Consider the following 16,641-nt stretch of genomic DNA (forward strand, 5'->3'; position numbering starts at 1 on the left):
AAAACATCCAAACCTTTTAAAAAATGTTCTGGCTGTCAAAGGTAGCATTAAACTTTACGTTTTTAGTGACTGATTAATACAAAAAGTAACATTTAATGTGTTTTTTTATTATTCCCATGGAAAAAATATAAATAGCTTACTACAGCGCTGCACAAACAGGTGAAACAAACAAAAATAATAATAATTTATACTATTTATTCACAAAAATCATACAACAACTGTACACAGAACCACTCATGATTTGGACACACATTCAGGAAAAGCCACCATGAAATATACAACCGTCAAAACACCAGCAGATGCGTTCTTTTTAACCTGCAATCACATCAATTACACCATTCAACACAGAAACACAACCTTACAGTAGGTATTTACATAGTGACTTTGTACAGTAAGCAACAGACTGTGTCGTGTACATTATGCACAATAAAGGTACAGTATGTGAAAGGTATCAACAGTTAATAAGATGGTCGTTTGCTTGTGTTAGAAGAGGGCTGGCTCAACGTGAAGCTGCTCTTGACCGCTGGAATACAACCACAGTGCATGACTGCCGAGGAATGTTGTCTTTCTTGGTCTTTTTTTGGAGTTTCTCTCCGTGCAACAACATATATTTGATTACAAGACACTAAAATGGGGAAAAGCTTCTTCATATTACTCAAGGCCGATAAATGTGCTTATTAATAAATACTTTCACGTTAAATATCTAGACAAAAATAGCAACACCTAAGCGTAAAGCGTCTATGGACTTTGCATGATCGAAATGGTCGATTTAGGATTCTCTAATAAGTAAAAAATAAATAAATACTGTATGTTTTCTTTGAAAGGGACTGAAATAAAGTGTCTGAAAGTGCAAAACTACAGCTATTATAGATGTATTTAATAAATCAAGTGAGAGGTCTCTCACTACTCTGTCAAACCTCAAAGTGAATCTGTGCAGCACATACATAACGCTGGTATACTAAAAACACCTAGGAAATTTAACATGATTAATGGTTATAATCTTGCAAAGTTTCCTCCCTGATCCCATTGTTTGCTAAAAATCTTGGATTTCTAAAATGTGGATTGAAGAACAATTCATTGAACACTGATTAGCATCCTCTACAATGGAATCGTAACTGTAAATTTTGAATGAATGTGTGACTGAATAGTTTTTGTTAAATCTATTATTTTTTTGGCAGTAAACTAGCGATTTTATTCTTGGCATAAGCTTTATTAGCTAAGCACTTCCTGTACATATAAATATCTTCTAATTAAATAGTGTTTCGGATAAATAATCTGGAGAGATGAAAATGCATATACATATTATATATTATATTGCACAAAATAAACATTGTCAGTGCAAAAACCTTGAAATTAGAACGATCACCAACTATCGTTGAGAGAAAAACACTTTGGTTTCTCTAAACCAAGAAATTGAGGTTTGACAGTTGACAATAGTATGTAAATTCTGAAGGCCAGATGTAAAAAATAAATAAATTCCCTTTATTTTAGGTTGATTTGATATAGGAAATTACATCCTATTTCAGAAAACACATTAAAGCCCAAAGTATATTTCAGTTTTAATGCATCATCCTTGATTTTAGTAAGCGTATATGCTTAGAACTGGTTTTACACTACAAGGCGTCAAGCTTTTGAAAAGAAACTGAGACACGATCAACAACAAACTACTGAAGACAGCAAAAACAACATATAAATTTTGTTTTAAAAGACTATAAAGACATTTCTAGTGCTCCCAAATTCTGAAAACATTGCATTGGATTAAACTTTCTAGCGCACGTGTCTGCTTTTAAAGGAGTATACTTTGCGTTCAAATGTAAGTGTTTGCTAACAAAAAAACGAAGTGTATTTTGGGCTTAAAAATTGCACTAAAAACGCACAATCAGGAATAAATAATCCTAAAACATAAATAAATATTGCACCAAACCATCGTTTTTTTTGAAGGTACATACTGAAATAAAGCCCACACCACCACAAGCTCTGCTTTCAAAATACATCTAGGTGATCTGTGACTTTCCACTGCGGCTTCCTTCTTAATCTGTTTATCATAAATAATCTCTTTCCAGTAAATAATCTCTAGTATTATATTCCTATCTTCAGTGGTACATGTCATGGCTTTAATCGCGTTAAGCTATATAGTTACGCCATTTCCTTACATGGTGGAATTGGATTTCTCCTCTTTACTAGAATCTACCAGTGGCTGGGTAACTGAGCTGGATTTCTCCTCCACCTTCGCAGGCTGCTCAGCTGAACTAGGCCCCTGCTCAGATGATTTGGAAGCTTCCACCAATGGGACTTTCTCTTTGACTGGAGAGGCTGGAAGTGCGACTCTGCCAGGCTCTTCCACAGAGGCGGCGGCTGGAGGTGGAGCGCCACTAAAACCACGGGCGATTTCATCGAAAGTTCGCCCTTTGGTCTCCGGAACTTTGAAGTACGTAAATATGAAGAAGATGATGAGGAAGATCATGAATATAATGAAGACATATGGTCCACACAGCTCCTGTAAAGCACAAACAAGAAGAACAAAGTTAATTCTGATTTTGTTGCAAACACAACATAAGTCAAGAATAGTTTTACTTGCTAGTAACAATAGTAGCTTGCTTGCAACAATAGTAGCTTGCTAGTAGTTATTTAGAGGTAAGGGGGTTAAAAAATCTCTATAGGCTTGTTTGCACAGTGACACCTATAAAGATAACCCAGAATACATTAGTTGCTTTTCCACTATGGGGAAGAATGGTTCCATTTGCTTTATAAATTTATTCTGCGTGGATAAGACAATAGCTGCATCTGAAATCGAATACTTCCATACTATATAGTGCGCTAAAAACAGTATGCAAGCCGAGTATTATGTCCGAATTTATAGAATTCGAAAAACAGTATGCGAGAAGTACCCGAATGTCCTACTACTTCCGGCAAGATTCTGAAGTGCGCATTGGAAGGATGCTACGGTATCCCATGATGCACCACAAGTGAATTCATGAATGGGAGTGAAGCGACACAGACGCAGGTAGGTCACTTTATGATAACAAAATGGTGGATGTAGTACGTCTGAGTTTCATTCATACTACTGACATGCATACCATATAGAACGTACCTTTAACGTAACGTCAGAGTTATACATTTAAATTCAAATGCAGTACAGTACCTACTGAATACTAGGCGATTTTAGGCGCAGCCTATGTTTTATTTTTTCATGGTGGTGCTGATAATGGAGCTCTACAGACTGCAATACAAATGCTTCAGTTGCTGCCTTGGTAATGCAAGTGTAATGGAGGAAGAAGATACAGGTACTTGACTGGCCTGTCTGCAGTCCTGACCTGTCTCTAGTAGAGAATGTGTGGCGCATTTTGAAGCATAAAATGTGACAACGGATACTGTTGCCCAACTAGAATCTTGTGTGGAGGAAGAATGGAACAAAATTACACCTGAAACAACCATCACAATCGTTTTCAGTCTCTAAATGTCTTCCATGTGTTGTGAAAAGGAATGGCAACATTATAAAGTGGTAAATGCTTTACTGTTCCACCTGAAATGTGTTGCAAGAACCAAAATTGAATAAGTATTAATTTAGAAAAAAAAACAATAAAAATCATGAGGAACACAATAAATAATGTTTGTTGCACTGTCTGCTATGAAATACAACTCAAAGTAAATTTAGAAATCATTATTTTCTTTTTTATTTTCCATACTGTTCCAACTTTTTCTGATTTGGGGTTGTAACATAAAACTCATACCTCTAACTTTGGAAAGCTGATTCCCACAATGAAGTTGGCTGTCCAGTTGGAGCATCCCGCAACAGCCATAGCAGCAGGACGTGGCCCCTGAGAGAATAATTCAGCCACTATGAACCAGGGAATGGGTCCAGGGCCCATCTCGAACATGGCCACAAAAGCAAAGATTGCAGCAATGCTGAGGTAGCGAAGAGCCTCAATGTCTTTCTGCTCAGAGACAAATGTAATAAAAACATTAACTATGATCATCAGATACTGATGGGGATAGTTTTGAATTTTCCAAAATGCAAACAGACAGTAGGACCCACCAATAAGAGAGCGATTGTCATGGCCAAAGCACTGATTGCCATCCCACCCAAACCAATAAGGTGCAAAGTTCTTCGTCCTGCCCTCTCCACCAGGAAGAGCTTGTAGAAAAGGTCAAACATGATAAGTATTATATTAAACATCAAAGTTATATTTATCCTAAAGTTCAATGATGGAATACTTACAGATACAACAGTAAAAACAGTATTGACTACTCCGGCTCCGATAGTGGCGTAAATGGGCTGAGTCACTCCGGCTGACTCAAAAATACCAGTGGAGTAATAAAATACCTGAGAGGAATTAGATGAAATGGCAGAAAGGTTAACTGAAGAATGTTAAGTGACCATGTATTGAGTGCTTATAAAAAACAAGTGGATCATTGACATCAAGGTTATTATACTGTTGTTTAAAAAAAAAAAAAAAAGTATTGTTTTACTCTCAAACACTTTTCAATTTTAATTTATTTAGTTTCAGATTTAGTTTTAGTAATTCTAGTTTAACAGAGTGAACAGAAGACATCCGGTGTCCAAAGCAAAGTTTAATGTTAGAACAGCTTAGATTAAAAGTAAGAAGGTCACTTGCTTAGATTACCGACTGGGCCAGCATGTTTGTGTGAAGTTTGCATGTTCTCCCTGTGTTGGCGTGGGTTTCTTTCGGGTGCCCCACCATCCAAAGACACGCTATATAGATGAATTCATTCATTCATTTTATTTTTGGCTTAGGTCCTTTATTAATCTGGGGTCGCCACAGCGGAATAAACTGCCAATTTATTCAGCATATGTTTTACACAGTGGATGCCCTTCCAGCCGCAACCCATCTCTGGGAAACATCCATACACACTCACACTCATACACTACAGACAATTTAGCCTTCCCAATTCACCTGTACTGCACCCGGAAGAAACCAACGCGAATGCAGGGAGAACATGCAAACTCCACACAGAAACGCCAACTGACAGCACTACCTACTGCGCCACTGCGTCGCCCCTTAGAGATTAATTAAATTAGATTAGATTCAACTTTATTGTCATTACACATGTACAAGTACAAGGCAACGAAATGCAGTTTCGGTCTAACCAGCAGTGCAATAGCAGCAAGTGCAGGATACAGGTATAAGTTATAAAGTGCAGTTATAGAAAAACTATGGTAATATTTACAGATGGATGTACTATGAACATTATAGACAGGTTGTATTAGCTATGAACAGATTTACAATAAATGAATACATGTACAGGATGCTATTAATAATCAGGAGTGGTAGATAGATAAACAATTACAAATGTTCATGTGCAGTAGGTATGTACAGTTCAGATAAGTGAATCAGCGCAATGTAGTGCAATGAATAAGTGCAAACTTTAAATGTGCAAATGTTAAATAGTGCAGTGATTGTGAGGAGTATAAGTTAGAGGAGTGTGGGGGGTGTATTGGGGGGGCAAAAGAGTCAGTGAGGGGCAGAGTTCAAAAGGGAGACAGCTCTGGGGAAAAAGCTGTTCCTTAGTCTGCTGGTTTTTGTCCGGGGGAGCCTGAAGCGCCTGCCGGAAGGCAGGAGAGAAAACAGTCTGTGAGCAGGGTGAGAGGTGTCCTTAAGAATACTACGTGCTCTGCGCAGACAGTGTTTCTTCTGGATGTCCTCAATGGCTGGCAGTATAGTCCCTGTGATGCGTTGGGCAGTTTTCACCACCCGCTGCGGTGCCTTACGCTCAGCAACAGAGCAGCTTTCATACCAGACTGTGACGCAGTTGGTCAGGATGCTTTCTATTGTGCAGCGGTAGAAGTTCACCAAGACGGCTGATGAAAGCTGGTTCTTCTTAAGTTGCCTCAAGAAGAATAGGCGCTGGTGAGCCTTCTTGACCAGGCTGGAGGTGTTGGTGGTCCAGGAAAGGTCCTTAGAGATGTGGGTCCCCAGGAACTTGAAGGATGAGACAGGCTCAACGGCCATCCCATTAATGTGGATGGGATCATGTGAGCCTGTTCGTGCCTTCCTGAAGTCCACAATGAGCTCCTTGGTCTTGTTGGTGTTAAGGAGCAGATTATTGTCAGTGCACCAAGTGGCCAGATGCTGTATCTCCTCCCTGTAGGCAGTCTCATCATTATTGCTGATTAGACCAATCACTGTGGTGTCATCTGCAAATTTGATGATGGTGTTGGATCTGTTTACAGGCCTACAGTCGATGGTAAAAAGGGAGTAGAGAAAGGGGCTCAGCACGCAGCCCTGTGGTACACCAGTGTTGAGTGTGACGGTGGTTGAGCAGATGTGGCCTGATCTAACATTCTGAGGTCTGTTAGTCAGAAAGTCCATAACCCAGTTGCAGAGAGACGCGTTGATATCCAGGTCTCTAAGTTTGATCATTAGCTTAGAGGGTATGACAGTGTTGAATGCTGAGCTGAAGTCAACAAACAATTAAATAAACTAATTAAATAATAAACTAAATTGGCCTTAGTGTGTGTGTGTGTGTGTGTGTGTGTGTGTGTGTGTGTGTGTGTGTGTGTGTGTGTGTGTGAGAGTGTATGGGTGTATTGTTCCAGCTACAACCCAGTACTGGGAAAACATATGCTGGAATAGTTGGCGGTTCATTCCACTGTGGCGACCCCTGATAAATAAGGGGCTAAGCCAAAGTAACATGAATGAATGATGAACTTATTTGAACAGACACTGAACCAAAATCCACAGAAATGCAACTTGCAAATGAATAAAAGTAAAAATTATGAACAATTTAAATGATCTTCTTCATTTTAAAGATCTTAAACATCCCTAGCTTTCTTTTCTTTTTTTGCCAAATGAAGAAAACAAGTTTGGGGCTGTTCACACAATCGTTTTTCTATAGTGTTTTAATGTAAACACACACTTGACAGACAATTGGAAACGTTAAATTTCAAGTCTTGCATATTTTGAACCCATTTGAGCTCCACGTTTTTTAGATGCGAAGTCAAGTTAAGAGAACTTCAACTTTTAATCACAGTGCTGCTGATCACTGTCAGTTCCAAAGCAGTGCACCAGTCAGAATAGCTCAGAGGTGGGCAACTGTTGCAAGTTTTTGTTTACAGCCAATTAAATTAATAGTTATTTCTGTAGTGCTTTTTACAATGTAGATTGAGTCAAAGCAGCTTAACAGAGAGGAAGAAAAAGCCATAATACTTCAAATTGTTAAATTGAACCCGATTCAGCTGAGTTTAGTATAAATGTCAATGTTGAAGTTCAGTTCAGTTCAGTTCAGTGTAATGCAAATACCACTGCTGAAGGTCGATAAGTGTCTGTTGAGGTGGAGAAGATACTGCTCCAGGTCATCAGGCACTCAGTGGCTGTGTCAGGAGTTCGAATACGCTCGAATCCACCGCAACACAACGCTTTTCTGTTTGGTGCTGTTCTTTTTTTTAAATAATAATAACTCCTTACATTTAAGTAGCACTTTTCTGGACACTCAAAGCACTTTACATATTTTTTTTTTTGGGGGGGGGGGGTGTCCTCATCCACCACCAGTGTGCAGCATCCACCTGGATGATGCGACCGCAGCCATATTGTGCATGATCGCACACCACACACCAGCTGATTGGTGGAGAGGAGACAGAGTGATGAAGCCAATTATCATATGGGGATGTTAGGAGGCCATAATGTGCAGAGGCCAGTGGGAAAATTTGGTCAGGATATCTAGTCTTTTTCAAAGGACATCCTGGGATTTTCAACAACCATAGAGAGTCAGGACCTCGGTTTAACTTTTCATCCAAGAGACAGCACTCACTGAGGAGTATAGAGTCCCTATCAATGTTGAGTGCCCCCCGCTGGTGTCACTAACACCACTTCCAGCAGCAACCTAGCTCTCCCATGTTGTCTCCCATCCAGGTACTGACCGGGCGCAGCCTTGCTTGGCTTCAGCGACCATGTGAAAGTTGCAGAGAGCTAGCTGGTGGCTTTTAACCATTCCTGAGCCCTGCATCTCGCATATTTAGAAGCAAAGACACATTTGGTGTGAATGAGCCCCCTTTTTTGGTTTTTATTAGTGTTTAAGTTATAAGTTGATTATTTTTTGCTAATTGTTATTTTAATTTAATTAGGCTTTTTTGTGACTTGTTAGTTTTAGATTTTCATTTATTGTAAATGTTTTATTTCAGTTGACAAATGTTTTTTTGACCAAAGGTTTCTCTTGGCTTTAAATTTCATTTGCTACAATATCATTGGAACACCAAATTTAAGTTCAAGTCCAACATGCTGAATTTAAAGATACTACAGTATACTTGCATGTGTAAAATGACAAAGTATGCACATTAATAATATCTATTCAATACACTGGTTTATACCAAAAAATCAAAGGTAAAATGCAATTTCATGCATAGTGCATGACCATCATGCCAATGTATGTGACTCACAGCGTTGATGCCGGAGAGCTGTTGGGAGAGCTGGAGCATAATGGCGATGAGCAGAGGCTGGCGGTACGCAGCAGAGCGGAAGAGCTCTGGGATGGTCACCTTCTTCTCCATGGCCGTCTTCGCACTCTCTTCCTTCATCTCCTGCATGTCCTTCCCCACATCTTCATAACCACGCAGACGCACCAGGGCTGCGAGACAAAATTATGAAGGTTTGGTGGGTAGCCATTGAAGTCTAATAGAATTATTATATTTGGAGTTTGGCTTTTCAATGGATTTAGATCAACAATTTACAACAATTTTTAAATAAATTTAAATAATTTTATTTACTGCTACTTTTGAAAATTTTTATACAATCTTGCTGAAATGTAGGGCTGCAAAATACATTTGTAACAGCTGGAAATGCTTATTTTTAATGCTCAGCCGGATAAAAAAAAAAAAAAGTTTATATATTAAAGCAGATATATTATGGATCATTTAACATTTACATTACATTTAGTGATTTAGCAGATGTCTAAAGCAACTAACAACTAAAGAGGTATTCAGCAATTCAACAAGAAGAGGCAACACACAAATGAAGTGCTAATTATACAACTGTGCTCACAGAATTTAGTGCTAGAGTTAGGAGGGGTGAGTGTTTTTTTTTTTTATGAGAGAGAGAGAGAAAAGAGTGTTTCTGCAGGTGGTTTGTCAAGCCCACTCACCTGTGTGAGGCACACTCAAAATTGATAATGTTATTTTTAAAGAGTGTGCTTCCTACAGGTGGTTTGTCAAGCCCACTCACCTGTGTGAGGCACACTCAAAATTGATAATGTTATTTTTAAAGAGTGTGCTTCCTACAGGTGGTTTGTCAAGCCCACTCACCTGTGTGAGGCACACTCAAAATTGATAATGGTTTTTTTTTAAGAGTGTGCTTCCTACAGGTGGTTTGTCAAGGCCACTCACCTGTGTGAGGCACACTCAAAATTGATATATATATTTTTTTTAAATGTTGTTTTTGTGACGAGTCTCCATTCTTTCTGCCTTGGCCGACCAGTGCATGGGACACAGAGACTCATCTGCAGAATTCTGAACACCTGTTCCTCTATAAAAGCACCGCCTGTAACACGGGGAGTGACAGAGACAACTGAGGTGAAGATCCACGTGCAGGTTTATTGGGTAGTCAGGCAAGCAATGGTCAACACAGGTGCAAACAGATGTATAAAGGCAGTCCAGAATCGAAGTCAAAAGTATCAGGCAAGAGGTCAAAAGGCAGGCGGCAGAGAGGGACAAAAAGACAAACTAGGCTAAGGTCAAAACACAGGAAAACAAGACAAGGAAAAACATGTTGATTTGTCACTATACAGAAAACATGACTTGGCAATGTGAATGAGTGAGTGTGCTGTTTAAATAGTGTGTGTAATCAGTCTTTGACAATCCTCAGGTGGTGCGAGTGTAATCAGTCAGAATGAGGAAGCATGTGTGTGTGAGTGAAGTGCATGTATGAAAATGTAGTCCAGAAATGGCGGATTTGTAGTCCATAAGGATTGTGAGTGAGATCCAGCGATCTATGAAGTTACGATCGCTGGTGATCGTGACACAGACAATGTTCGCATGTGGTGTTCGCTTGCTCCCGGTTATTTTGATTTTGGGTTTCATTTGTTTCTAGCTTTATAGTTTTGGTTAACAGTTGATTTTTGTTAGCCTGAGCATTTGATTATTTCTATATTTTGTGTTTAAATAATTACACTTTTTCCATCGGCACCAAACCACCGGTTTATGTCCTCCTTTCATTTGTCATGGCTTTTGAGCCAAATCATGACAGTTTACAGGGGGGTTGCAAACAGGTGGTTTGCAAAAATACTAATTAGTATTAATCAATAATACTGACAGAAAATAATCTAGCAGTGTTCTTCTCTTACATGCTGCCATTTTGTCTTATTTCCTCTGTTTGCATCTGAATTAGTATTTCTAATTCAATTGAACTCTCCCCATCTATCTGTTTTTCTTTCCACAGACGCAAGTCCCTGATCCTCATCAATTTCTTGGCTCTGATTGATGGTGGTCTGATGGGACTTTGCACCCTCTGCTCCTCCTTCGAGATGATCATTGCCGGTCGGTAATGATCTTCTTTGGCCTTTTCACGGGCCTCACGCCAATGTATGTTGGGGAAGTGTCGCCAATGGTTTTGTTCACAGGGGTTCAGGTGATCATGGAAGAGATGGGTTTTTAGATGTCGTTTGAATGATACTAGTGAATTTGTAGTATATGTGGGAATGGGAAGATCATTCCACCAGCATGGAACATTAAATGAAAAGGTTTTGGAAAGTGCCTTTCTGCTTTCTTGGTACCACTAGGTAACAGTACCATTTCTTCCACTAAAGAAGCATGTTGCTGACCATGAGGGTTAATATTGGTTTGTGTTGTGAAACGTTGCATGCCGCAGTTAGAATCTTTAGAAAAGTTTATGGTAGATGAAAGACAAGATGGCTGGATAATTGGAGTGTTTTACTGTAAAATAATAAATCTAATCAGTAAAAAAAAACCTGTAAGGGGTTTAGCAAAAATAACGGTCTAAATTTTTCCTTGCAGTTTCCTTCCAAACATTATTGGGTGTTGACCAACATTTCCATACAGGTAATTGTAATTTCTTAAAAAATAAAATAAAAAATAGAAGATCAAATTGATCAAAATCAATTCTTAAAAGTGAAGTTTTGTTTACATTTCAAGTAAAAAAATATGTGTGCAGGTCCATATTTGATGTATTCAGGGAGAAATGTTAGCCATGACTCTATATCAGGGGTGTCAAACTCAGTTCCTGGAGGCCCACATCCCTGCATAGTTTAGTTCCAACTCTGCTTTTATTTTAGCCTAGGATTTCAGGAATCTTTTAGGATTCACCAAATTTGTCTCAGATGACAAAATCGTGGCTGAAATCTCACAGTGTGGGCAGGGCTTTACCTGTAGGTCTCAAACAAGCCTGAAGGACTCAATTAGTTGGATCAGGTGTGTTTAATTTGGGTTGGAACTAAAGCTGCGGTCACACTGAGCTTTTCCTCCCATAGACTTCCATTCATACGCAAGCAAATGCGTTAGACCGGAAACGCAGGGTCATGCGTTAAGTTTCGCAGTTCGCTGCGGTGCAAAGCTCAAGCTTGGTGAACTCTGACCTGCGAAATCGCATCACTTGACTGCGTGAGATCAATCAAGGATCAAAACACGACCTCTCTGGACAGAAATTTAAAACATCGAGCAATTGCTGGCTTTTTTAATGTCTAATTATTTTGTTTAATCCCGCCCCTTTTCGCAGCGCCATACGACAGAATTTCGCACACACAAAGCCCAGTGTGACCGCAGCTTAAACTGTGCAGAGCTGTGGCTCTCCACGAACTAAATTAGCCACATGTGCTCTATATAATCAATGTCAAAATGACAAAACCTGCTGTTTGTTGCTTGTTGAGCCTCATCAGGGACTCATAAAGACTCAAGCTTTTGCTTCCTTTCTGAGGAACAATGAGCCACAATACCAAAGCAGACCTTCTTAAACTCAAAGGTCATGCCTGTTCTTCTGACATATAACTTTTTAATAATAAAAAAAGCTATTTTAATAGTGCTTATTAGATCGAAATTAATAATGATGTTTAGTAATGCTTGTTAGGTGTTATTGGTGAAAAACTACTTTTGAAGATAAAAAATGCTAGGTGGATTGTGCAGATTCTTAACATGACACAGGATAACATTTGTTATATTAGCAAAACCTGTCATAGTTTAACCAAACATAACTGCAAATACGCTGATTGCTTTCAAGCAGGGATCCTGAAGACCGTCCATCTGGCGCTGCTTGACAGTTTGCTACAGTAGCTGCCATCTATTAGTCACTCATGATCACAATCATCTGGTGTAAAATGAATCATGTAGTAAACGTGACTGCAACTGAGCATCTTTTTCATCCTGATCCAGTCAATGATCCGCTGTGTATGTTATTTAATAAAGGGTTCCTGTTTAAGCAGATGTTTTAGCTCATTTTGTCATCAGCACTCTCAAAGGCATAATTAGTGTTAAGCGGAAACATTAGGTTAAGTGTATTTGGCACAACTTCACTGCCACAGGTCGTTCACCAAATAATAAATTACTTTAGGCTCTACCAGTCACTGCCACCAAGAAACACTATTTTATTTACTGAAATCACTAATTTGGGAGTGTTGTTTTTGCTAAATTTGTTCAATGAAGTGCCATATGGCTATGTAAAGTTCATTTCTCTTACCTTTGCGGGCCTGTTCTTCCTCATTGAGGTTAATGAGCAGGTAGCGAGGGCTTTCTGGACAGAACGGCAGCAGAAAACACTGCAGGATGGCAGGCAGGATGGTTAAGGCCAGAAGAATAGGCCAGAGCTTATCTGAACCCAGCAGACTCTCCAGACCAAAGATCTACATGAGAAAGGACACAACTTATAATGTATGAATGTATAAAACCGATGATGGCATGACTATGATTGCATGACTTTAAGTCAGCAGACTTAAAGGGCACCTATGGTGAAAAATCTACTTTTTAAGCTGTTTGGACAGACATGTGTGCAGGTATAGTGTATAGAGTGTCATATTGGGGTGATATAAACTCATCCAGTCCTTTTTTTTTTTCAATTTGACAACATAAAACGGTGGACCAATTGGAGCGGTTTTCAGAGCAACTGCAACTTGATGTAGGAGATTATAATAAAAAAATATGAATTGTGTTTTGAACTGAACCTAAACTGGCACACTCAGAAGAACCATAATATTAATATTAAATCGTAAAAAAGGGGTAAACTATGTGCCCTTTAAAGTGCCGCCCTTAGTGTGCTTTTAAAAGGTTCCTCATTTAATTTTGAAGGTCTCTTAGAATAGTTTTACATAAATACAAGGTCACACAATATTTAACATTTCTCAAAATATATATAGCAGTGTCAGCTCTTTTCTCACAGGTCCTTATCTCTTTAATCCTCAGTGCATCTACTCTGCTCTGATTGGTCAGTTGGTCCAATTTGTTGTGACTGGTTGACAACGTAATAAACCACATGTCCATTACCGTCTCTGAATATTAGCTCTAGAGACTTCCCTCAGCACTTGTAAACACAGTGATAAAAACTGTAACTGATGATGCTATTTTTTGCCATATCAATTAAAACCAGATTTCTCATCTTTCGGAAATACAAACAAGTCTTTCACAGCTCAGAAAAACAAGAATGGAACCTCGTGGGATTCCTCACATACTGATTTTAAGTATTATATTCACCACATGCTTTTCTGCTTTCATTTGTGCCCCTTTTCCCCCTTCACTAACTTGTTAACATAGTTACCTACTATGTTCACCTGCTCCTTGTTATTTTCAGTGTATTCAAATTTGCTTGTGCTCTTTTTCCAGTGTTGTTGGTATGGTAAAGTCTTTAAATTTGAGTTTTTATTACTATTGTATTATCAGGGTATATGCAGGCATCCTAAAGGAAATTTCAATACCTTTTTAACACTTTTTTTATAAGGCCGTCGCAAAATATTTTAAGTCCTCATTGCCACTTCCAAGTTCTAATCAGTATCAAACCTTTGATTAAATAAACAGTTGTAGTTATAAAAATCAATGGAGCACAACCATGCTACAGAACTCAAATAAGCTCGGAAGAAACAAAGCTTAAAGAATAAATAACGCAGTTGTTTTCAGTGACAGGTTTCAGCCACTGTTTAAACTCGTCTTTCTCCAACCAGGAGTACGTAAACTTACATTTTCCCATTTTGCGGTCTGTTTTGCTCTTTGGTTTCGCTACATGTGGAGAGCATCACATGACCTTCCTGCATTTGTCTGTAATTACGTGACATCACCCAGACATGGAGCTTGGCTGGACGTGCCCCAACCCAAACCAATCACGTGGATCGAGCACGCCGTTGTTAATATTAGGAAGAAAATAAATATATTTATGCTTTTTTTGGAGTCAAACACAAATTTTAAGACCTCGTAAAACACGATTAAGACTTTTTAATACCTTTTAAGGGCCTTAATTTTCTCATAATTAATTTATCAACTTTTAATACTTTTTAAGACCCCGCAGACATCCTGATTATAGTCTTTGATCTAATGTAGTAAAAAGCCATTAAATATTCTTTTCATTATCCAAGTCTTTACCAACATGTGACAATTTGAGGGTTAAATTAGACATTGCCTACTGGCAGCCAATTAAGATGATGGGTTGATATTATAGAAATGTGACCAAAAGTATTTTTGTTTATGCAGGAATTGACCCGGATTACTGAAAAATCAGGACTTTCTTTTGGAAACAACAACTGTATTTGTTGTGCACTTTGATTTAAAACCTTAATGCTGGGTTCACATCAAACTTAAGTTCTCACAACAACAAAAAACAAACAAACATTAAATGAAATGAAAATGAAATGCAGTTGAAGCGAATACCCCATATTTGCACCAAACGCACATTTTCTACAAAAGTTCACAAAATTCAACTCAAGCAGAAAATTCGCATGAGGCAAAAACACACGGCGAGAAATCTAGAGTGATTGATGCAGTGCGTTTGTTTGTGTTTGCTTGTGAACTTTGCCTAAACATAATATAATAAATATTAAATTTACATTAAACCCTAACATTTGAAAGGTATTATCTAAAAAAGGATAATAAGGCTACTTTAGTAGAGCCATGACAAAAATTAATTGAAGATATCGATTTTGAGATTTTCTAAATGCATTGACTCTCTTGAATGGATTCTAAGCTAAATATTAACAGCAGATGGCACTCTTTTCTTCAAAAAAAAAAAAACAGCCGTAGTCTGCTTGCATCCAATTCCTTACTAACACAACATGAATTTATAATGATCAATATTAAAGTAAGAAAAGGTTTATGTGAATTTCAAGAGTGTGCATAATGAGCTGTGTAACATTAATCCTTTGACATAAAAGCCAACTTCCTCTTCCTCATGAGCATTCGAGTGTATAGTTAAAAACTCGCAAAGAGTGCCATCTGCTTATAAAACCTAGGCTCAAAATCAATTCTGAAGAGAATAACGATGCATTTAGAAAATTTACGTTTCAGTTTCTCAAACGATTACCCTATTCACTTAGCAGCTTCATTCAAGTGCATTAAACTAATTAGAATGGACATTTCCCCAAGGCTTTTGCTGTGACACAAACAAGGCTTGTTAAACCATCTGTACTTTAAAAATTAGAGCTATGACAAAAAAATAATTTAAGATATCGGTTTTGAGATTTTCTAAATACATCACTATTCTCTCTTGCATGGATTTTGAGCTTAGTTTTTAATCAGCAGATGGCGCTCTTTACTAACAGCCAAAGTCTGCTTGCATCTAATTCCTTGCAAACACCACACAAATCTAAAATAATCATTAATAAAGTTAGTAAAGGTTAAAGTGAATTAGAGTGTTCTTAGTGAGCTGTGTTTACATTAATCTTGTCACATAAAAGCCAACTTCCTATAGTTAAAAAACAAGCCTAGAGCACCATCTGCTGATAAAAACTAAGCTGAGAATCAATTTAAGAAAAAACAGCAATGCAATTGAGAAAATTGATTTGAACGATTTTTCACTACAGCTCTATTAAAAATTGATTACCCTATTCAATTAGAAGCTTCATTCAACAAGTGCATTAAACTAATTAGAATGGACATTTCCCCAAGGCTTTTGTTGTGACTCAAACAAGGTTTGTTAAACAATCTAGTCAAGACAAACACTCAAAAACCTTATATTTTTATGCCGTGAGAGTGCTTTACCTGTGCAATCAAGATGCCCACCACAACGCCAAGCTGATGCAGGGTACCAAAGGCCCCGCGGAGGGGAGTGGGTGACACTTCCCCAACATACATTGGCGTGAGGCCCGTGAAGAGGCCACAGAAGAGCCCAATCACCAGCCGACCAGCAATGATCATCTCGAAGGAGGAGCAGAGAGTGCAAAGTCCCATCAGACCACCACCAATCAGAGCCAAGACATTGACAAGGATCATGGACTTGCGTCTGTGGAAAGAAAAACAGACAGACGGGGAGGGTTCAATTGAATTAGAAATACTAATTCAGATGCAAACAGAGGAAATGAGACAAAATGGCAGCATGTAATAGAAAAACACTGCTAGATTATTTTCTGTCAGTATTTTTTGATTAACACTAATTAGTATTTTTGCAGTAATAAGATCTAAACATTAGTTAAGTAAACATTAAATGTGATGACAATAATAAACTTAATTTAAAGTGTAGTATTTTTCTGACACTCTTGGGATATTTATTT

The 16,641-nt window shown here is 38.2% G+C and overlaps 1 protein-coding gene across 1 annotated transcript in view; it reads right to left on the reverse strand.

The window, feature by feature from the left end:
* Positions 1 to 178: 178 nt before the first annotated feature.
* The window catches only part of slc2a3a (solute carrier family 2 member 3a), a 30,508-nt gene continuing 14,045 nt past the window's right edge, over positions 179 to 16,641 (reverse strand). The window contains exons 5-11 of the mRNA XM_056480093.1: positions 16,133 to 16,373; positions 12,636 to 12,798; positions 8,396 to 8,583; positions 4,220 to 4,324; positions 4,037 to 4,135; positions 3,732 to 3,935; positions 179 to 2,497 (exon numbers count right to left, since the gene is read on the reverse strand). Coding sequence (XP_056336068.1) covers positions 2,150 to 2,497; positions 3,732 to 3,935; positions 4,037 to 4,135; positions 4,220 to 4,324; positions 8,396 to 8,583; positions 12,636 to 12,798; positions 16,133 to 16,373 — 1,348 coding nt within the window. The 3' untranslated portion in view covers positions 179 to 2,149. The remainder of the gene's footprint in view (positions 2,498 to 3,731; positions 3,936 to 4,036; positions 4,136 to 4,219; positions 4,325 to 8,395; positions 8,584 to 12,635; positions 12,799 to 16,132; positions 16,374 to 16,641) is intronic.

This window comes from Danio aesculapii, chromosome 19, assembly GCF_903798145.1.
Source record: "Danio aesculapii chromosome 19, fDanAes4.1, whole genome shotgun sequence".
NCBI lineage: Eukaryota > Metazoa > Chordata > Actinopteri > Cypriniformes > Danionidae > Danio > Danio aesculapii.